Source organism: Fundulus heteroclitus, unplaced genomic scaffold (assembly GCF_011125445.2).
Source record: "Fundulus heteroclitus isolate FHET01 unplaced genomic scaffold, MU-UCD_Fhet_4.1 scaffold_71, whole genome shotgun sequence".
In the NCBI taxonomy this organism is placed as follows: domain Eukaryota; kingdom Metazoa; phylum Chordata; class Actinopteri; order Cyprinodontiformes; family Fundulidae; genus Fundulus; species Fundulus heteroclitus.
This window is the reverse complement of record NW_023397154.1, coordinates 573,765-596,036: the sequence shown is the minus strand read 5'-3', so window position 1 is coordinate 596,036 and position 22,272 is coordinate 573,765. Positions and strand designations below refer to the sequence as shown.

At 42.8% G+C, this 22,272-nt stretch overlaps 1 protein-coding gene across 2 annotated transcripts; it reads right to left on the bottom strand.

Annotated features, from left to right (window-relative positions):
* Positions 1–288: 288 nt before the first annotated feature.
* Positions 289–3,973, bottom strand: LOC105920131 (zinc finger protein 252). 2 transcript variants are annotated; one of them, XM_036133975.1, is made up of 6 exons: positions 3,630–3,973; positions 3,358–3,412; positions 3,149–3,261; positions 2,173–2,417; positions 1,991–2,088; positions 289–1,674 (listed from the first exon to the last, which is right to left on the bottom strand). In XM_036133975.1, exons 1-6 carry the CDS (start codon positions 3,850–3,852, stop codon positions 417–419), a joined length of 1,992 nt encoding a protein of 663 aa, XP_035989868.1. In that variant the 5' UTR covers positions 3,853–3,973; the 3' UTR covers positions 289–416. The 2 variants fall into 2 exon arrangements, with proteins under 2 accessions (XP_035989868.1, XP_035989869.1); XM_036133976.1 differs by having other exon boundaries at positions 3,521–3,738.
* Between the last annotated feature and the right edge of the window lie 18,299 nt (positions 3,974–22,272).

Sequence of the window (22,272 nt, the reverse complement as noted above, 5' to 3'; positions counted from 1 at the left end):
GGATGAAAAATGGCACATTCTCCATCAGCAGAAGGATGATGTAGAAATCTGGTTAGCAGAACTGATTAAAAGGGCAAAAATCTAAACAAGAAAATAAACCCAATTTCCTCTGTTTTCCATCTAAAATACTGTAATAATCCACTTCCTGTCAGGCCTACTGTGAGTCTTACTGTATTTTAATGTCTGTCCTTATTGTTGTTTTTGGATATTGTCTGTTTGTCTATAAATTATTGAACCTGTTTCACAGCCTAGAACCGTTTGAGATGACAAAGAAATAAAAACAGACTCGCAGTTTTTCCGCTGAATTTTACTGCCGATATTTCAGCACATTTGAGAGCCAGAAACAGTTTAATAATAAAAAAACGGAGTAGTCCCATGTGCCAAATAAAGTGCATAACCGAATGATCTGGTCAGCGTTACGGTGGCGCAGCCTCGTGGCTCTTCATGTGCGTCTTCAGGCAGTGGCTCTGCGTGAAGGCCTTCTCACACAGGGAACACTTGTACGGTCTCTCTCCGTTGTGCGTCCTCATGTGGACGGTCAGGTAGGTTCGGCGGGCGCACGTCTTCCCGCAGATCCCGCAAACGTAGGGTTTGGCTCCGGTGTGGATGGCCACGTGGTCGTCCAGGTGCGTCTTCCGTTTGAAGGACCAGCCGCAGTGCGGGCAGCGGTACGGCGTCTCCCCGGTGTGCACCCGCATGTGTATGGTGAGCGGCCCCCTGGTGGTGAAGCCCTTCCCGCAGCGGTCGCAGCGGTACGGCTTCTCGTTGGTGTGCGTCCTCATGTGGACGACGAGCTGCTTGCTGGTCAGGAACATCTTGCAGCAGACGTCGCAGAGGAACGGCCGCTCTCGCTCCGTGTGGATCTTCTCGTGTTGCCTCAGCGTGGTGGCCAGTTTGAAGCCCCTCTCGCAGGTCTGGCATCTGTGGGGTCTCTCCCCGGAGTGCGTCATCTTGTGGCGGGACAGGGACCTGTTGCTGCTCAGGAACTTGCCGCACACGCCGCAGAGGTACGTTTTGCATTTGCCGTGAGTCCGCTGGTGATTCTTCAACTGCGTCTCCAGCTTGAACACCTTGTTGCAGGTCGAGCATTTGTGACGGGGCTCTGGGGGTTTCTGGTGGTTCTCCAGGAGCAAATCGGACGCAAACGAGGCGTGACTGACCGCCGTTTGGTGAGCTTGCTCTCCTGGATGGAGCTCCAGGTGCTCCTTCAGCCTGAGGACACCGAGGAAAGAGTCTCCACAGACGGGACAGTCGGCAGTCCTGTGCTCCCTTTGAAAATGATCGTCTGATCCCTCGACCGCCTCTCCACAGACTCCACAAACACTTCCTGCTTCCTCCGTGTGTCGCCAGGCATGTTTAATGAGAGCGGCTTCAGATTCCTGCGCAGCTTTGCAGACCTTACAGGAAAGATCAGCTGCAGCTGCTGTTTTTGTCCAAACTTTGTTAGATTGATCAACTTCTTCTTTCTCTGTGATGACCTCGGAGTTCCTGTTTTTCTCACCTTCATGTAGTTTCCAGCTGCCTTCACTCCTGTTTGTCTCTCTGAAGTCTCCATCATCCTCTTTAACAGCACCTCCTTCCTTCTCGCCAGCGGAGGGCGCCAGGGAGTCTTTACCTGACGCTGAGATCATGAGACGCTCATTTTCTGTTTCCATTTGTGGTTGTGATGTTGTTCTGTCAAGAAAACAAATTAAAACAACAACAAAACATTGTTTTATATTAGAAAATTACCATATGCTGATGATAATCAGCTATTTATATCTATTAAGCCTAAATTATTCAGTTCAACAACAATAATACTTTGCAGAGGAATAAACATCCATTTTTTTGTGGAGTACCACAGGGTTTAGTGCTTGGATTCATTATCAATCTTTAAATCTGAAACTTAATGCAAAATTTTGAGTTGTAAATAATTGAGTTTTTGTTACATAATTAAATATAACAAACAAAAAAAAGCTAAAACTTGATGGATAAAGACAGGATTTCAAACCTCATCTCGTTTTGCTGTTTATTTTCCTCCCAGGCCGACATGGCAGAGCTATTCTCTGCCTCTGGATGAGGAATCTCCTCCTGAGCTTCCTTCTGTGTCTGAAAGAGAACAAAACATCTGAAAACCAGACCCTAAAAATTGTATTGAAACAATTCCTGAGCCAAAACTGAGTCTGGTTTTACCTTCAGTCTAATGTAGATCACGGGCCTCCTGACCCCCGTTGATCCAACGTTTCTGATGATCTCCTCGGGCGTCACCGTCTTCAGAGTCAGAGGCTGAAGTCTCCGCCTCTTATCCAACATTAAGATGTCAAAAGGTTTGTCATCTCCAGCCAGCTGAGGGACAGCAGACCTCAGCAGGTTCAGAAAGTCCCGCCCCCGCTGGCCTCGGGGACACTTCAGGGAGACCAGCGGACATTTTTTCACCGCTGGAAGCAGAGCAACACGGACAATAAAGTCAGCGTGGGAGTAGATTGTGGAGTAAAAATGTGTTTCTGAAGTTTAAAACAGAAGTGGTGCGTCAGAAGCCGAGTTTTACTCCGTTTTCTTTATGCCTTCATGAATTTGAGAGCAGAAGCAAAACAAATATAATCTGGTTCAGGATTATTCTGGAAAAAAACAGACAGATTTTCCAACATTTAAAAGACCAAAAATGTTGTTTGGAAATACTCCAGAATATAAGAGCTTCAAAAAAGTATTCACACCCTGTTTTGTCATTTTACAACCTCCAAACGACTCAATATTTGTTATTAGGCTTTTATATGACAGACCAACACAAGGCAGTGCATGGTTATAAAGGGCCAACATTGAAAATTACGTTGCGAGAAAAACAAACACAACACGTCCCCCTGAACTCACCATCCCCTCAGTGAAACATATAAGTCCTTTCATTAGTTATAATGGCCTAGTTAAAGTCCAGACCTAAATCCAGACAGGAATATGTAGCAACACTTGAAATTTGATGTTCACTGATTATTTCTATTCAGTCTGACTGAGCTTGAACTGTTTTCCAGGTAAGAACGGGCAAAAAATGTCAGGCTGTGAAAAGTTGGTATTGATCCTCACAAGAAGACTGGCAGTAAAAAAAGTTCAGAAATAAATGTATGTGTACTATATGTTTTTTTTAATGAAAAACAAGAAGGTCGCTGAGGGAAGGTACCACTTTTGGAGAGCATGTTTATCCTGGAGTCCTTCAGGATGCGGATGCTGAGGTCTATGGTGTTGTTACTGGTCTGAGCTCTGCCAGGTGTTCTTCCACCAGGTGATGAAGAGCTGAAACATAAAGACCCAGCATCTGGTTGATTGAACCAGTCAGTGAGACATAAAATATTAATATTATATCCAGTAGACAGGAGCAGCAGCAGAAACCTTGATGGGGCAGTCAGGTCCTCCTCTTCCTCAGCGGATCCACTACAAGGTAAATCTGGAAATACACCAAAAAAGGTTAAAATAAAATAAAAATTTACATTATAAACCAGCCGAATTAAAGAATAAATACAGATACTGACATAAAATTTAGTTTTATTCCTACTTGTAAGTAGAAGTATGTTTTTTTTAGTAAAATCCTCTTAAAACGCTAGATAAACTAAGGGAGTTCTGCATGCAGCTCGGCGCTCCGGCACATTTAACAGAGAACCAACCAGCCGCTCCGACTGTGACCCGCTTCCGCAGCACCTCCAGCTGCCTCCGCTGCCGCCGGATCTCCAGCCGGAAGCCCGAGGCCTCCTCCTCGTAGGCGGCCACCACCGTCTCCACCGCCGCCAGGATCTCCCGGGAGGCAGCAGCGAGCCTCTCGGTGACGAAGCCCCGCAGAGAGTCCGCCTTGGACGGCTCAGCCGGGCTGTCCGCCGGGGTCTCCTTCATCCCTCAGCCCGCCTTGGTTCTATTTTACCGGGGAAGAACCTCTGGAATCCGCTTTGTTTACTACAGCGGCTTCTTCGGTGCAATGACGGCGATGACAGCGCAGCTCAATGCTTCTCTCCGGTGCTCTACCGCCCCCTGGTGGATCTTGGCCGCATAGTTCTCCATGTTTTTACACCACAGAGGTATTTTGGTGAATGAATGACCAAAAGAGGAGAAGTTAGACAATCTATAATGAAATGGGATTTTTAGTTTTAAAAATTAGCAGAATATACAAAAATAAAAATGAAATAATTATTATAAAAGTACACATTTTTAAATTAGAAATAAGTATGTGCAGATGTTTCACATAATATAAAATAAAGCTACTGGTGTGTTTTCTTCTACTTTCAATGTCAGAAAATCCAGTCCATTCTGTTTATTATGGTAGAATTTTATTTTATTTTATTTTATTTAAAGCTTTATGCTGCGATGGACTGGCGACTTGTCCAGGGTGAACCCCGCCTCGCACTCACTGACAGCTGGAGATAGGGAAAATGGATGATGGATGGATAGAGCTTTATGCCAGGCTTTTCTTAAAAACTGAAATTGTCTGGTGTAACTAATATTTTGTAAAGTGGAGATTTCGTATTCCTTGTGTATGTTCAAACAATTTTAACAACATTTTGAAGACCTATTTATTTTCAGAAGTGATGCTCAGTGGCCACAGCTTTGATGACATCATCTACAATCAAGAGTCTTTATTGTCAATATGTAAAAATAACGTAATTTTGGTGAGACACCGGCTACAAATTCAGACAAATTACAGATACAAATCAAAACATGATGAAATAGTGTTTTTTTCTGCAAAAAGCTGAATCTGGTTAATTAAATAATATCAAAAGGAGCAAAAAAAAGTTGTGTTTTTTGGGCTTTGTGTGATTCATAACAAATGTGCTGGAATGTACCAACCATGACAAAAATAGTGTTCTCGATTTTCGATAACTGAAATTAGCAGAAGATCCTAAGTAAGCACATCCGCATGGCATGGTAGAGGGAAGGCGTGACGCAGTGATGTGCAGTCAGGGGAGGCAAGTGAGTCCAGGCCTCACTTGTCATCATGGAAAGAAAGAAAATATAATGATAACATAATGTAAATTGTGATTCACTCAGTCATTTGTACTAAAAGTTCTTTTTTTTATCTAATGTCCTCATTTTTTTATCATATTCTCTTTAAAGTCGCAGACTTTTCGCTATTTTTCATGTAAATCCTTGGTGGTGCTTGAGTGAAGCCGGTGAGGCCGCAGCGAGCTTAACCTTGCGCAATCCCATGTTAACTGCGCTGGCTTCCATTCTGTGAATGCATCTTCCTGTCTCTAGATCATACATTTTCAAACAGTTATGAACTGATTTTCCACAATTTAATATATGTGGATTACGAATTGTGTTTTGGTCATTAAACTGTGAGCAGGTAACATGTTTTCGTGCTGCTGGGCGATCATAAACAGCAAAGAAGTGGTTGTAGGTGAGGCCGGCAGTTCCTTGGCCTCTCGGCAGGGGGCGCTCAAGGGGCACCACTCCTGATCCCCAAATAGTAGAGTCAGAACAAGTTATGGATGTTTTATTAGCGAGTTTTGCTAAACAAGTAAAGCACTAAAAAGACTCTAAACATACAGCTGGAACAGGACTGATGAAGGAAGGCTTTCCTCCCTGGCAGTGAGCTCCACTGAGACTGAGAGACTTTTAAAACTGAAGATAAAGAGAACTTTTACCGGAAAATTATGATATTTTTGTCCAGAAAGAGCGCTGCATGGACTAATTTATAAGTAGAGGTAAGACAGCGATAATTATGCATGTTGAAATGTGTGTAATGTGTGTTTCATCAAAGAATCAATATTGTTCCATGTATCTTGGTGAATGCGGTACCGCGCGCGAGCTATTTTTAGAAACACAACGTCACGATGACGTCACATCACGTGGTACGCAGTAGGGCATGCTTGCATAGTCCGCCGCTGTGTCGCTGTAAAAGAGACGTGCGTTACCCTTGGTTTTACTCGGTAAACAAATGCTTTTTCCAAATCTAAAACCATGGTTTTTAAACATTGTTGCTATGGAACGTGCAACAGCGACTCGAGGTACGCTGATCGGCCGCATATGAAGGATGTTTTCTTCAAGACTGCCAAGGAGAAATGTGTACGCTTGGAACACCGGGGCGGTCGGCCTACACAACAGTTCAACCCGGAAAAAGTTACCAAATTCAAGTACATATGTAGCAAGCATTTTGTCGGAGGAAAGGGCCCAACCGAAGAACATCCTGACCCAATTCCAGCGACATCAAGTCAAGGTAAGAGTATTTTGGTGGCCGACATGTTAATAAAGTAGCGCCTGCTACCATGACAGCATACAGGCTATCATGGTAGCAGGCGCTAACATGATAGCCTGCTACCAGGATAGCTTACTCAAAAACATTTCAAATGAGACAAACATTAAACATATACCCATTCCTGGACGGTGATTGCAAACAACAACAAAAAAAACGGCCGACGCTGCCTTGATCGCCGCGCAGGAAAAAAAAAACAAAGCTTACCGTTCATCAACTCGGCCAGTTTTCCAGTCTTTTTTTAAGCCCTCGAACCTCAAGCCATCGTTTGAGCTGAAGGTTGGTGTGTTCTTCGACAGTGCGACCAGTAATCCGTGTGCCTGGGACATCGTCTTGGGAAAGTTTAATGGCTGTAAAGTCGGTCATATCTGTTATCCGTGCGTTCTCTCCTGTATGCGTTCTCTCCTGTATGCCCTACCTAAGCGGCAAAAGGGGCGTTGCTCTTGAGACGGTGACGTCACGTGCGCGGTACCGCATTGATTCGGTTCAATCAGTCTCCTTCAGCACTTTGCAACGAGTCTACTCTGTAGAGTGTATATATTTGTAAATCTGACTCTGATGACGTCAGTGCCTCACCAGCTATGAACCCTACCGCACGTCACTGGCGTGAGGTATCTCTTTAAAAGTACCTTATTGGAATAAAGTTAAGCAAGTTAATTGGATGCTTTTCTACATAATTGATACACATGAGTAACGCAAACCATATTTTAAACATCTGAGATCTGCTGGGACTCACAGTCAGAGCAGCTGGGAGGAAGAAAGCAGGTTAAATAGTTTCTAATTCCTGCAGGAGCGTCTCTGTGGAGTCAGTCAGACTGAAACAGTGACAGAAGCAGTTTCTAACCTTGGTTTGTTGAGCAGCTCAGCAGAGAGATGAGAGCTGCAGAGAAATGACTCTCAGGTTAGTTGGAGCTTTAATCAGCGCTCTGCTGTGGGAAGCAGCAGTGATGGTCTCTCAACATTTCCACACCAACACACATCCAGCAGATGGGACTCACCCAGCAGCCTGTGGACAGATGTTCCCTCCATTCTGCAGCTGGATCAAATGAGACCAGCAGCAGGTTGGCAGACAGTAAAAAGCTCCTCTTCCTCTTTGTGGACCACTACATGTCAGAGGCTCTGAGAGCTTTGCTCTGCAGCTCAGACCAGGAAACTCTCACATACAGGAACAGAGGTGAGAAACCCACAAACTCAGCATCACATTGACACTAAACCAGATCTTATTCATTAATCTTGATGTAGAAAGCAGGAACTGACTTTTTAAGACGTTAGTGTCAACTTAAACCTTCAGCTTCCTCATTTTCTAAGTTCTCTGTAACAACGTTCTGCTGCAGCGTTTACTGTAATGTTGTTGAAGGAGTTCCTCAGTAACCTGCCAACATTAATTTAAAGCCTCCATTTTACACATAAAAGTAAAACAGGGCCTAAACGGTCGCAGATGCTTTTCTTCGTCTCCCATGCAAGCGCACAACTCTGGTGTAATTTCAACTTGTCACCAGAGGGGGCAGACTACTGCAAAAATAGTGGAACTTGCTCAATGCTCCTTTAAATCTAAAGTAGGCACCTAACACCCCTCCCCCTCCAGGTCACAGAGCATTTGACTCCACCCCTTTGAGCCATTGCTGTAATATGCTGGGGGATGGTGTAATGCAGTGGTTCTCAACCGGTGGGGCGCGCCCCCCCGGGGGGGCGCCGACACTCTCCCGGGGGGGCACGAGTAGGCTACAGGATGGGAGTGGAAAAAAACTGGAAAAAAAAAATTTGCACTTTTTTTTTTATCACTAAACTACTTTCATAAAAAGTTAAAGTTTTGTATATACATAACTCCTGAATAAAAATTAAAATGTGTTTGGACTGATTTAAAAAAAAAAGTTTTGAACAAATTTGATTGTTTTGTCGATAGTGAGCGCAAATGCAGGTGATAAGCGGTTTTCATCCGGGTTTTTCGCGCATGCGCGCCGGACTGGAAGGAAGCTGACGAGTTCTCGGCATATTTTTCTTCTTTAGATAACGTATCACAAGATCGTTTTAAGAGTAAGTTGATGGTTGATGGTATCATATTGCCAGATTTATACAGCAAAAGCCTGAAGGGACGGAGGGAGTCTGTGAAATGCTGGCCAAGGCTTGTACGGCGACATAGCTAGTAGCTTAGCTGCCTTATAAACACGGCAGGCAATACACATGAGAGAGCATGGAACCATGAACCCACTGGACGGCTAAGAATTATTTTATATCGGGACATAGACACCAGCAACCCCCGCGACCCCATGAGGGATTAAGCGGGTCAGAAAATGGATGGATGGACGTTCAGACATGTTTGTTTAACATCAGAAAGCGGACACACAGCAGACACACAGCGCTTCAGCAAAGAGGACGAGCCGCCCGGTAGGTTTAAACAAACATTGTTCGCTAAGGATTATTTCGGTGTTTTTGTCCTATTAATCCTTTTCACAGACTCATGCCAGAAGGTTTGCATACATTGTACATGTACGTATATTAAAAAAAAATGCCTTCTAGGTGCGTAGTTGGTGGCTGTAGTGCAGACCGCGGTGAAGTTAGCTTGACATTGGACATTCAAGCTCCGCGGAGTCAGCGGGATCTAGCTCACGGTTGATCCGGTTGAAGGACTCCGATTTCGGCTAGCGTGTCTCAGCTGCTCCCTTCTCCCATACGCGGTGGGACCGTCAATAAATCTGATTTGATTTTTGTTTCTCAAGAGTGCTCCGATGACTCCGCGGAGCTTGAGTGTCCATGTCAAGCCAACTTCACCGCGGTCTAGTGTAGGCCAGAAAGTAGCGCTACATACTTGGCCGAATGATTAAAAGGTCCGAAAGAAATGGGATCCATTCGTAAAAGAAACGCAAAAGGACTGGATTGCCAGCAGTGACAAAAGTGTTTTATGCAATTCACACTTCACAAGCGAGGATTGTGAGGGGTACCTACAATGGAGCATGGCTCTATGTCTTAGCAACGTTAGATATAGTCTCCTCAGGTTCACCTTGTTCAAACTCCGTTTCTTCGTATATATATTCCTTATCTGAGTCGCCGATGCTTGAGGGGGAGTTTGAAGATGTATCAGACATTTTTTTAATTTATTTTTTTGTACGTAGAGTAAGAGTTATTAATAAAATTGAACAAATTGGTAGCAAAAGACGTAGTATTTGCAGGCTGATGCACGGTAGTTCTGTTTGTGACGTCGCATTCCGGAACAACCCGAATGCAGAACGTTCGTGCTCTTTTGCTTATACAGCAAGTTTTATCAAAATTACTTCCAAACGGCGCACATAATTCACATATAATATACATTTCTTTACTCTGGTGACTATTTGAATGGATCTGGCAAAAAATACGTTCAGTCCAAGAGTTAGACTAGTAATGATAATAGGCCAACTGATGATAATAATAATGATAAAAATAATAACAACAACAATAAAGCATGTAACCTCATAATTATATAGCAATAGCCTTGTAATAATGATAGGCATATACTACTCATAATAATAATAATAATAATAGTAATAATGATAATAATGCCTGCAAGCTCACATTAGAAGTCTGGTGCTACTGCCAATTATAGCAATAGCCTAGTAATGATGATAGGCCTACTGATGATGATAATAATAATAATAATAATAATAATAATAATAATAATAACAAAAAAAAGCATGTAACCTCACAATTATATAGCAATAGCCTAGTAATGGTGATAGGCCTACTGATGATGATAATAATAATAATAATAATAATAATAATAATAACAAAAAAAAGCATGTAACCTCACAATTGTATAGCAATAGCCTAGTAATGGTGATAGGCATATACTACTCATAATAATAATAATAATGCCTGCAAGCTCACATTAGAAGTCTGGTGCTACTGCCAATTATAACAATAGCCTAGAAATGATAATAGGCCTACCTACCGCTACTGATGATGTTAATAATAATAATGTGGGCCTAAAAAATAATAGCCTAGGGCTATCTATCTATCTATCTATCTATCTATCTATCTATCTATCTATGCAAGGTAGAGCGGGGCGGGGGGATGGGGGATCTGGGCGGGGGGCACTGGGGCCCCAACTGCAACGAACCAGCTTTGGGGGGGCCCAGCTTGCAAAAGGTTGAGAACCCCTGGGGCCTGTTTCAATAAGGAGGTTCAACCAACTCTGAGTTAAAACTTGAACTCTGAGTTAACTTAGCCTGAGATGGGAAACTTTGAGTTTTGGGTTTCAGAACAGCTGAAATTAGTTAGTTCAATCAACTCTGAGTTGACTGACTCTGAGTTAAGTGCATGCACCACAACTATAAAAAGCCCTTATCAATGGAGCGCAGATATTACGAGTCACCATGGCAACAGCGTCAGACAAAAAAAGGTCTGCATATTTCTCACCAGCAGAACTGGATGTGCTTATGCAAGCATATGCAGAATTTGAGCATGTATTTTTTTTAAAAAAAGCAACACGGCTGCAGCGGCGAAGGAGAGAGAGTTAACTTGGGTGAAAATAGCTGCTCGAGTCAGTGTGTAAGTTTACATTTTAATTACTTTTATACAGTGTTGGGTGTAATGAATTAAGTTACTAAGTCATCTTAATACTGTAATTAAATTAAAGACTATAAAACAATAGTGGATTTAATATCAACTTTTAAAAGGTATATTTTTAATTTAACTTTTTCTCCCTCTATAATACACTTTGGTCAATTTAAGATTAATTTATGCAATTGAATATTGTTTATTTGAAAGCATTAGAAGTGCAGTTTCTTGTCTCTCCTTGTATTGTTCAAGTGGTTGAGGTTGATTTGGGATTTAGAAAGTAATTAATAGGTAAATAAAACAAATTAGTAAGTAGACCAATACTTTCTCGAGACAGTAATTATTACATTAATCTAATTAGACTTGTTGAAGATAAAATTTGTAGTTAGTAATTAAGAACTATTTTAGAGTAACTTACCCAACTGTTATAATATCAGAGGTGAAACTGGAAGAACAGTATTTTATTAAACCTAATTTAATTTTCATGGATAGGTGCAATCCGGCAGGCATCAAAAGAACATGGCAGCAGCTGAAAATGAAATATAAAAACATACTTGAGCACATCATAGGAGTAGAGTAGCTACCTGGCTTTACAAACATTTGACATATTAAATGACTAAATGGCATTCAGTGTCTAGCAGTGCAGCAGCATTTTGACATATGTCTAAATGTTCATTCTCATTTGACTTCCACTCAGCCAACAGAAAGAAGGCAGAGGCTCATAAAACAGGGGAAGGACCTGCACCACCACCCCTGACAAATGCAGAAGAGATGGCCCCAAATCTGTTGGGATCCAAATCCCAACAGATTCGGATGGTAATATCTGCCTCTTGGAGCCTCCTGTCCCAACAGTACCCCATGCAGTTGTCAGTAGCCTACTCCATACACCATCAATTATGATAAATTGTATTATAAAGTGTACTCATTGAAATGCTCATCTTCACAGGATGATGGGGATGAAGAAACCGTTTCTGCTGCCACAGACAGGCCTACAGAGGTAATTTTAATATTATATGTCTACACATCAAACAATCTACACATTCACATTTATATGTGGAGTAGCCTATAGAATCCAAGTTTATATCTATAAATGGTCATTCTTATCTCTACCCCCCAGAGTTATGGAAGAACGGCAGGAGGAAGGTCCATCAACTTCTGGTGCACAGATGGACACAGTTCAGTGATTTACAGTAAATGCCACAGTTTCATTCTGAATTTTAGACTACATTCATGATGTAACTTTAATCTAATGTATTTTCAGTTGCCAGTTAAGGAGTTATATAGACTTCTTCTTATTAAAAAGATAGAAAAAAACAGCAAAGAACTTGTATACTTGGACCGCCAGATCCAAAAGGCAGATCTGGAAATCAACATTCTGAAACTAAAGTGAGAGGTGAGTGTATGGTCACAGGTGAATTCTAGGAAGTATTGAAACTATTTTAAAATCTTTTTTTTGTTTTTTTTTTAGAAGATGAACAACACCATATAAATTGCTGTGATAGGATAGGGATATGACAAAAAAAATCCACTCTGGGCCTCAAAATCCTTTCCCGACGTAAATGTAACTCCCTACGAAGTAATACAACCTCTTCGTCAACAGGATCATCCATAAATGGACATGCCATTTCATTCCCTTTGATGCGCTCTGCGTGACTGAAATGTGCCCAATGAATATGTCCCCAAAAAAATCAATGAGGTGTTTAAACACCACTTCCTCTTTAAAAAAGGGGAGGAGACCAAAATAAACTCTGTGTTTTCTGAAGAAAACCTGCTCCCAACCAGGTTAGGTTCACAGAGTAAATTGCCATGGTAACTGACTCTGAGTATAAGTTACCTCTCTTTCAGAAACGGGCTTGACTTACTCTGCTTTCTCAGGTTTAACTTACTTCCCTTTCTGAAACAGAAAACCCAGAGTTTCCCTCATTTCAGGGTTAACATACTCAGAGTTTTCACTTAACCTCCTTTCTGAAACAGGCCCCTGGTGTAATGGACTGTGTGGGTTAATTTACCCAACAACCAAACATTTTCAGGTGTCAACGTGAAGCTTCGGCATCCTTCAGGTTGGGCTACGAAATCGCAGAGAGAAACAAAAATGGTGGAATCATGAAATTGGTTGGATTACCTTGTTTATCAGCGCCGTAGCAAATACTGTGAGGTAAATGTTCAATAAACTTAATAAAGAAGAAAGAAAGCTGAATGGAGTGAAAAATCTGACTCAAACAGAATATAAAGATATCAACACAGCTCCGAGAAAAACTACATTCAACTTTTCTGCACTCCTAGACACTCCAAATACACAACAAAATGTATCCAAGGGCAGAAAGAGTGGATTTTAAATGATATGTCCCAATTCTAACACAAACAGAACCAGCAGACATACAGTCAAATAAAACGTCAGTCACTGGAAATTACTCTTGTCAGATTAAGAGACAACTGCAACAAATCAATCCAGTGTCTATCAGAGTGGTCTCAGACTAAATCCTTGAGGTCCAGTGTCCTGTAATGTCTAGACGTGTCCTGCTCTACACACTGAATCAAATGGCTGAACTACCTCCCAGCATGGAGTCAGGCTCTGCAGAGCTCTGCTGATGAGCCCATACTGCAGTCAGCTGTGTTGGAGCAGAGACACACCTAGAAGTTGTAGGAGATCAGGACTTAAAGAGTGGAGTTTGAGAACACCTGTCTGATCCAATAAAGTCCAGTTCAGATGGTCACTTCTTCCCAGTCAGTAAATGTTGGTGACCTCAGGAAGTCGTTATTATGACTTCAGATGTTTTCCAGACTGGGAGAAGAAGAAATCAGCCAGGAGGAGAAGAGTGATGAGATGATCAGCTCAGAAGTGATGCTCTGTGGTGACATCATCATAGTCCTCGTCCAATCCCTGATCAGCCTTGGTGGGCGGAGTCATCACCATGGCAACATGCAGGCCAGTTACTGATGTAAGAGAAGGTTAGGAAGGAAGGAGATGGAGAAAAGTTATCAACATGGAGAGATTTATCTCTAACGGTTGTTGATTGATTGATTGATTGATCAGTAGATGAATCAGACTGCTACCTGTGGTTCTCTGTCGATATAGAGACACCATGAGGAGAGTGGAGATGAAGAAGGGACAGAAGACCACCAGGTGGCAGACCAGCATGAAGACAAGGTGAGAAGATGTGGTTGTAGGTGTTTCTGCAGAGACAGTGACATCTAATCAGGTCAATATTTAGATTACATATTTAGACAAACCAGAAGCAGGTTAACACTCCTCTACCAGGGCTCTGTTAACACAAGATAATCACCACACCAACATGTTTAAATCAACCAGAAGGTGGATGGACTTTGAAGGGTCTGGATCAGATGATCAGGTCCACACTGTGTTCCTCGATGCACATGAACAATTATCAAAGTTCACAACAGCTGTGATGCTTTGTCCAATATGTCTCAGAGATAAGATCTAGAATCTGGGAATTACTTTAGAACCAAGTAGAGCTGGTTCTAGGTAGAAGATGTTGTGATGCTGACTGCTGTTCACACTATGAGGTGATAACAAGGTAATTCTCTCAGGTTGATGTGTGGAAAAACTGCAGGATGATGTTCACCAAAACAGTTTTTTTGGTTTAAGAAGATTCAAACAATCAGAAGTTCAAATAAAACATTTCATACTTGCAAGTTTCCCAACATTGTTCCTTTACTGCAGCCATGTTTGATGCTGACACCCCTCCACAGACCTTACACCCCTGATCCACACTTTGTAGACAAGAACTTTCACTGAGAATCATAACAATAAATTTAAAGCTCCAAAGCCTCAGTTTGATCAACTCATATGATTAAACAAATGTGTATCTAATGTGCACGATTCCTTCAGACGGCACACACCGAGGTATCCAGAAGCAAACTGACAGTTTCAGACCCTTTCCTGCATTTAACTACAAAGAAAACTAAGTTAGATCTTCTGACCAACAATCAGAGCTGCAATAAATCATCAGGAAGGTCAGGACTGAGCACCACGTGTCTTCATGTTAGACTATAGTGAAGCTGCTGACCTGAGACAGAGATCCTGCTGGATGGAGACTCTCCATGAGCGCTGATGCTACACCTGTAGAGGCCTTCATCAGAGCTGGTCACATGGTGGAGGGTCATGTGACCTGCAGGCTCAGTCCTGATGAGGGAGCCATCTTTATAGAAAGCAGCTGGGAGGTTGGAGGGAGCAGTATTTGTGTGACAGCTCAGAGTGACGTCATCTCCCTCCATCACAGGGAGGACAGGACTCTGCAGGATCACTGATCCACCTCAACACAGAGACAAACTACAGCATTTCATCCATTTCCACACAGCTTCATCAACACTAACTCCACAGTCTGATCTTACCAGTGACAGTGAGCTGGATGCTGCTGCTGGCTGCTCCCTCTCTCCACTCACACCAGTAAACTCCACTGTCTGATGTGAACAAGTACCTTATGTTACAGGTAGAACCAGCTGGTGTCCCCCATCCATCTCCACACTGAGTCCTGGTTCCTCTGGTTGTGTTCCTCCTCACAGTCCATCCAGCAGAGATGTTGTCCTCCTCACAGCTCAGAGACACAGAGTCTCCTTCAAAGAACTGAGATCTGCTGGGACTCACAGTCAGAGCAGCTGGGAGGAAGAAAGCAGGTTAAATAGTTTCTAATTCCTGCAGGAGTGTCTCTGTGGAGTCAGTCAGACTGAAACAGTGACAGAAGCAGTTTCTAACCTTGGTTTGTTGAGCAGCTCAGCAGAGAGATGAGAGCTGCAGAGAAATTACTTCCTCATGAGGTCTGTTCTTGTGATCCCAAAAATCTGATCAATCATATCATTTTAAATCCTTCAACTACTTTAAATACAATGGTTTGATGGATCCTAAAGCAAAAACTAGAGTAATTTCTTCTCCTCGCGTAACACCATTGAGTGTGTTTGTTCCTTGTCAGTTTCTGCTTGCAGGCTGCGCATTTGCATTCTAGCTTTTGTGTATCTGGTTAGCTTAGCAGTTAGCTTAGAGTTAGTTTAGAGGTTAGCTTAGAGGTTAGCTTCGGTGTTAGCCGTTCATCGTAGCTCTGCTGCTCTCAGTATAAACTTTGAACATGGCTGAGAGTGACAAGAAGCAAATGTTGATGTTAATCTTAATGAGACAAGACCAGAGTGGATTTGGAAGATTTTTTTTACACCATCCCCCTGAGGAGCAGAAGAGAAGGTAAGACATTTTTTCCACCGTTGTGAAAAAAGGGACTTGAGGAAACATCCAAAAAAAATCACAGACTCTACGATGTCGGTTTCACAGAAAACAGACTTAGCCTGGCCGGTACTGCAAATGTTAGTGGGTGTTTGAACCCCATTTGCTCCCAGGTGGCTGTCTCTCCAGTGTGAACCACTACTCATGAGGACCCACAGCAAAAGAGGAGGATGAGAGGGGTAGAGCCTGGGTTCATAGTGGTAGCCCCCTGCTGTGAGGGGCAGTCCCCTGATGCCTTTGAAATTCTCACGTTTCCTGTGGCTTTAAACTTCCAGTCTGATTTTATCCCACATGGCTGAAAGCACATCATATCCTAAAGCCACCTTCCTTCCCCTTGTCAAACTGCAGCAGCCATGAAACTTCTGTTTTGATCCACAGCTTCAGAAAGAGAACTAAAGTCAAGGTTTTTGAATTCTGGGCATAATAAAATTATATCCCTGATGAAAACATTCAGTCATTTATGGTCGCTGTACTTCTTTGTGAGACCTGCTGAAAACATTCTGCTTTTCATAGAGCATTCATGTAATGCAGAGTGCTGCATTTTACACTCACAAAATCATTGAAATAATTGGTCTTTGCAACCAAGACTTTATAAAACTTTGTTAAGCAGTTTATAGGACAGTCATTAATGAGGCTGCCTTTCTCAGCAGTACAACTCTTTCCAGCCAGCTGACATTACTAACAGCTTGATGTGGGGGCGCACCGCCATTTTAGACTTAGATAAATAGTGATGGTGCTGCATTTTCTGTCCTAATAACATTCCAGTGCAGGACGATTTCTTTTTCATTTCTGTCATTGCAGTTTTCTGTCTAAGCAGCAGATTCTCAACTCTCTATGAATGATTCAAAAACATTGGCAGAGCTTAGAATTAGTTATGTACCTGTAACGACCACCTGATTTGTTACTGGATAAGTAGACGCATGCACCTTGTCTGAAAAGCTGGAACATGCACATGGCACTTTTAAGTTATTTACTAATTTGCACACCTCCAGGGCTCCAGTCTGTAGAAATTATAATTCTAAATGTGATTTTAGTAATATCTTTTAGGCGTTAGTGTGGAATGTAAATTATATGTTTTAAAGGGTTTTAGTGTGGTGTGATGTGTTGATTGGTTCACTAACCTTTTTCTGTCAAGCTGTCTGGCAAATAAATCCTCCGTGGAAAGACTGTGAAAATAAGATTCTAGAATAAGTAGAACTGACCAAACACCATCAGTGTTAAAAGTGAACATCAGATTATAATAGAAAGCAAACATTTCACTAAACGTGAAAGACAGCAGAGTCTATAGATGAAAAGGGTCAAAGTGTCTTTTGTTGAAGTACAATGAGGAGAGAAGCTGCAGAGCCAGAACTTGACACAGTTTCAGACCCTTTCCTGCTTTGACTAGAAAGAAAACTAAGTTAGATCTTCTGACCAACAATCAGAGCTGCAATAAATCATCAGGAAGGTCAGGACTGAGCACCAAGTGTCTTCATGTTAGACTATAGTGAAGCTGCTGACCTGAGACAGAGATCCTGCTGGATGGAGACTCTCCATGACCTCTGATGTAACACATGTAGAGGCCTTCATCAGAGCTGGTCACATGGTGGAGGGTCATGTGACCTGCAGGCTCAGTCCTGATGAGGGAGCCATCTTTATAGAAAGCAGCTGGGAGGTTGGAGGGAGCGGTCTTTGTGTGACAGCTCAGAGTGACGTTATCTCCCTCCATCACAGGGAGGACAGGACTCTGCAGGATCACTGATCCACCTCAACACAGAGACAAACTACAGCATTTCATCCATTTCCACACAGCTTCATCAACACTAACTCCACAGTCTGATCTTACCAGTGACAGTGAGCTGGATGCTGCTGCTGGCTGCTCCCTCTCTGGACTCACACCAGTAAACCCCACTGTCTGATGGGAACAAGTGGGAGATTTTACAACCAGCAGCATCTCTCCGTCCTTTACACTCAGTCCTGGTTCCTCTGGTTGTGTTCCTCCTCACAGTCCATCCAGCAGAGCTGTTGTCCTCCTCACAGCTCAGAGACACAGAGTCTCCTTCAAAGAACTGAGATCTGCTGGGACTCACAGTCAGAGCAGCTGAGAGGAAGAAAGCAGGTTAAATAGTTTCTAATTCCTGCAGGAGCGTCTCTGTGGAGTCAGTCAGACTGAAAAAGTGACAGAAGCAGTTTCTAACCTTGGTTTGTTGAGCAGCTCAGCAGAGAGATGAGAGCTGCAGAGAAATGACTCTCAGGTTAGTTGGAGCTTTAATCAGCGCTCTGCTGTGGGAAGCAGCAGTGATGGTCTCTCAACATTTCCACACCAACACACATCCAGCAGATGGGACTCACCCAGCAGCCTGTGGACAGATGTTCCCTCCATTCTGCAGCTGGATCAAATGAGACCAGCAGCAGGTTGGCAGACAGTAAAAAGCTCCTCTTCCTCTTTGTGGACCACTACATGTCAGAGGCTCTGAGAGCTTTGCTCTGCAGCTCAGACCAGGAAACTCTCACATACAGGAACAGAGGTGAGAAACCCACAAACTCAGCATCACATTTACTAAACCAAATCTTATTCATTAATCTTTGATCATTAATTTATTTGATCAATTACAAAGTTTTACTTGTTGCAACAAAAATCAATAAAAACCTCTCAACTTATAAAGTTTAGAAAGCAGGAACTGACTATTTAAGACGTTAGTGTCAACTTAATCCTTCAGCTTCCTCATTTTCTAAGTTCTCTGTAACAACGTTCTGCTGCAGCGTTTACTGTATTGTTTTTGAAGGAGTTCCTCAACAACCAGCCAACAATAGTTTAAAGCCTCCATTTTACACATAAAAGTTATAAAGCATGTATGTAATGTCTGCAAACAGTATTGAAATAATGTAGATGTGATTGGTCACCAGGTCAAGAAGCACAAAGAGTCAGATGAACTACAAAAGGAAGAATAAGAATGAAAAGAAGAAATCATTGGTCTTATATCTAAAAGGCTGCAGCTAAAAGATGACTCAGTGCTATAAATAGTTTGCTGTGAAAACAATAAAACTATTCAGAGCAACAATGAGGTGGCCACAGAATTTATGTGTTGAACTTTCTGCATTGGCCATCATGGCAGCTTCTTCTGCATCACAAGCCAAAAGAATGTACAAAAAACTGGAACAAACTGGTGAATGATATTGAAATATATATTTGAAATATATTTATATAATTGAAATATATATTTTTGTTTATTATCCAATGCGCCGCTGTTATTCCAGACGAGCAAGGTGAGCGGGCAAACATGCCCCCCACCGCCGTGACCGTTCGACTCCACAGCTGCTCCACGCCTCGGCTCCGCAATGATACATCTCTTCATCTCGCCGACGCTTTGGACCATTTCACCTTTTAACACTTCACGGTTATTTTAGCCATTCTCTTCCGACTAGGCAAAAAGAAGCTTCTAATAGTAATATCATCTTTATCGTTATTGAAACAAACATTACAACAAAATTTGTTCTCTGCATTTAACCCATCACCCTTGGGGAGCAGTGGGCTGCCATGTGCGGCGCCCGGGGAGCAATCTGGGGTTAAGGGTCTTGCTCAGGGACCCAGAGTGCAGGCGCTGGGGAATCGAACCAGGTACTTGCATCCTTCTCTGAGTGCAAGCACACTGCTCTAACCACTAGGCCACCACTCCCCATAGACCGAGACGCAGCTCGGTAGGCAATTTTGGGTTAAGTGCCTTGCCCAGATTCCAGCTTCCCCTTGCCATTGACATATGGCACCATATGGCAATCGAACCCACAACCTTCTGATTGCCAGATGACTACTCAACCCATTAAGCCACACTCGCCCTCAGTTAAACGTGTTCTCCGCGCAACGCTGTGCCTCTTCCTCTGGCCAAGCTCTAGTAAACATTGCTTGTACGTACCTTCTTTCGTGTATTTTCCCTGCGTGTGGGTTAGCTGCTTTTATATTTCTTTAAGAGAACCTATGGCGGCCATTAAAACCAAAAACCCTCTCCGGCTGGCTCCTTTTCAGAATCATTTAGGATGACTCTAGGCCTTCAAACCTTAAGCCGGCTTGACGCGCACGTTTTTCAAAAAGGCTAGCTTTTTTTATTCCGCGACAACGAAGAGTTTTATGTTCGTTTCCGCTCAATAAGGGGCTTTAAAACCCGCCTTTCTAGGATTACGATCTTTTAGACGTGGGATCCTTACACAATCTTGGAAATAACAAACCCTGTAATCCATGCAGAGATCAGATGGTACTCATGGACACCTTTGCAACCCTTTCTCTGCCTCAAGCAATGCAAAAAGTCGGCCCTTCCAGGAAGCAAAAACACTGGAGATATTTAAAAGGCAATCTCCTTACCTTATTTTTGGCCGCAAGCTGTGTGTTTTTCTTCCGTAATGACGTCCTGGCCGAAAAACGGCAACGGATGGTGGTACGTCGTCTTTTGGGTCCAAGGCGGAAACACCATTTTGTTATGAGCTACCGCACCCGGTCGGCTGTGAAACACCCTAGTGCACAGGTGTCAAACTCAAGGCCCGCGGGCCAAATCCGGCCCGTCAAGGTAAGTTATCCGGCCCTCAAGAGCCAAAAAAAAGCATATCATGTCATAAAGTAGAGGCATATATCCTTTTAAAGTGTATAAAGTGGCTAAAACTGTGCCTCCTGTAAGTATAACTCACCCCAATATCAACATTTTTTGCAGATAAACTGTATAAACTGGGCCTAAGGGTGCTACTTTTATGTTACTGTGCATTTTTTATACTTAAAGTATCGTCTATACACGTGCAACCGGCCCTTTTCATGACTTCATGACGCCAAAGTGGCCCCATATAGAAATGAGTTTGACACCTCTGCCCTAGTGGACCCAGCTCTCGTTTATACCCTTCAGGCGACCCCCACTTAAATATTACTTTAGATGCAAGACTCTCGAAACAGAAAAGTACATTTCAACTTATTAATCTTTTAAAGTCAGAGAAACGGTTATAGACACATCAGCGCTGATGGGCTCTTGATCGGCAAAAAGCCCCGATTGCTCATCACACAAACATTATAAAGGAGTTTAGGTTCACACCCATAGAGGGCCGTACACATCCAAACTGTTTCATCAGTAGAGAAAATGTCACCTCCGGGGTGTTATCTGGTAGATTTGTGCCATATCCCTGTGTCCGGTGCTATCTAAGTGTGACATGCAGTTCTGGGTTAAGCAGTTCGTTCCACTGATCCCGTTGATATCTTAACAGATTTTTGTTTAATCTAATAATTATGATATATATATGTCAGGGTTCAGTTTTTGCCTGTCTCACCCTGGACAGTTCCAGCACTGTCTGCCTCCCATGCTGCCCGGTTCCACTCCCCTCTCATCACCTCCACCTGCCGTCAGTAATCAAAGGGAACTGATTCCACCTGCCACTCTGCATACATAAACCCTACTTGGACAGCTCCTCCTCGCCAGAACGTCTTTCTCTCCTCCTACTCATTGGTACCTCGTCCTTACCTGCCCTCCCTACGTCTGCCTGCTTGTACTCCCTACGTTAGCCTGCTCCAGCTCCAGCCAACTTCAGCTCCAGCCATCTGCATCATCCCTCCGCTGCTGTCTGGTACAGTCCTCTTGTTCCTACCTCCACTACTCATCCCTCTCAATACTCTTAAAACGTGGTTCCGTGTGTTGCTGAATTCGAGTTCAACTACATAAATCCTGACAATATATATATTAATAATAATTACAATACACATAGAAATAGAAAAATTTGCATTTCCTGCGAAAATGCACTGTGAATGCAGTAAGCTGAATGATTGAGCAAAAGAAGTTGCAGAAGTTCTTTGAAGAAGTGAAAAAATAGCTGAAAAGCATTGAAGAAGTTGAAAAAGTTGAAGAATTTGAACATGAAAGAACAATAGCTGAATGATTAGAAGAAGAAAAAAGCTGAGGGAATGGCACCAAACATCTCCTAACTCATTCTAAACACTGAATCGTTTAACAAAGCAGAAGTAGAATTTGAAACTTGAATATACTGTAGCCATATGTGGGCCTGCATTTCAAGGAGTATAAGGGGTTTCACCCCCCATTGAAAAGCATTGGATGTTTGACACCTCATAGCTTGGAGATGCTTTATGCGACGTAGGCCATATTTCTTGTGGAGCTTTCTCTCTAAAGGAAGTACAGACTTGTGAAGCAGAAGTTTGTACGAGCTTCCTAGGGCTAATTCCGGTTAGCAACATGCTAACTGTTAGCCGCTAACATGGTTGTGTTCAGTATCACTGTGTGATGGTACTCTGTTAGTTTGGTCCAAATCCTGTACTGGGAAGTGCCTCAAAAAGGGTGCCAATACT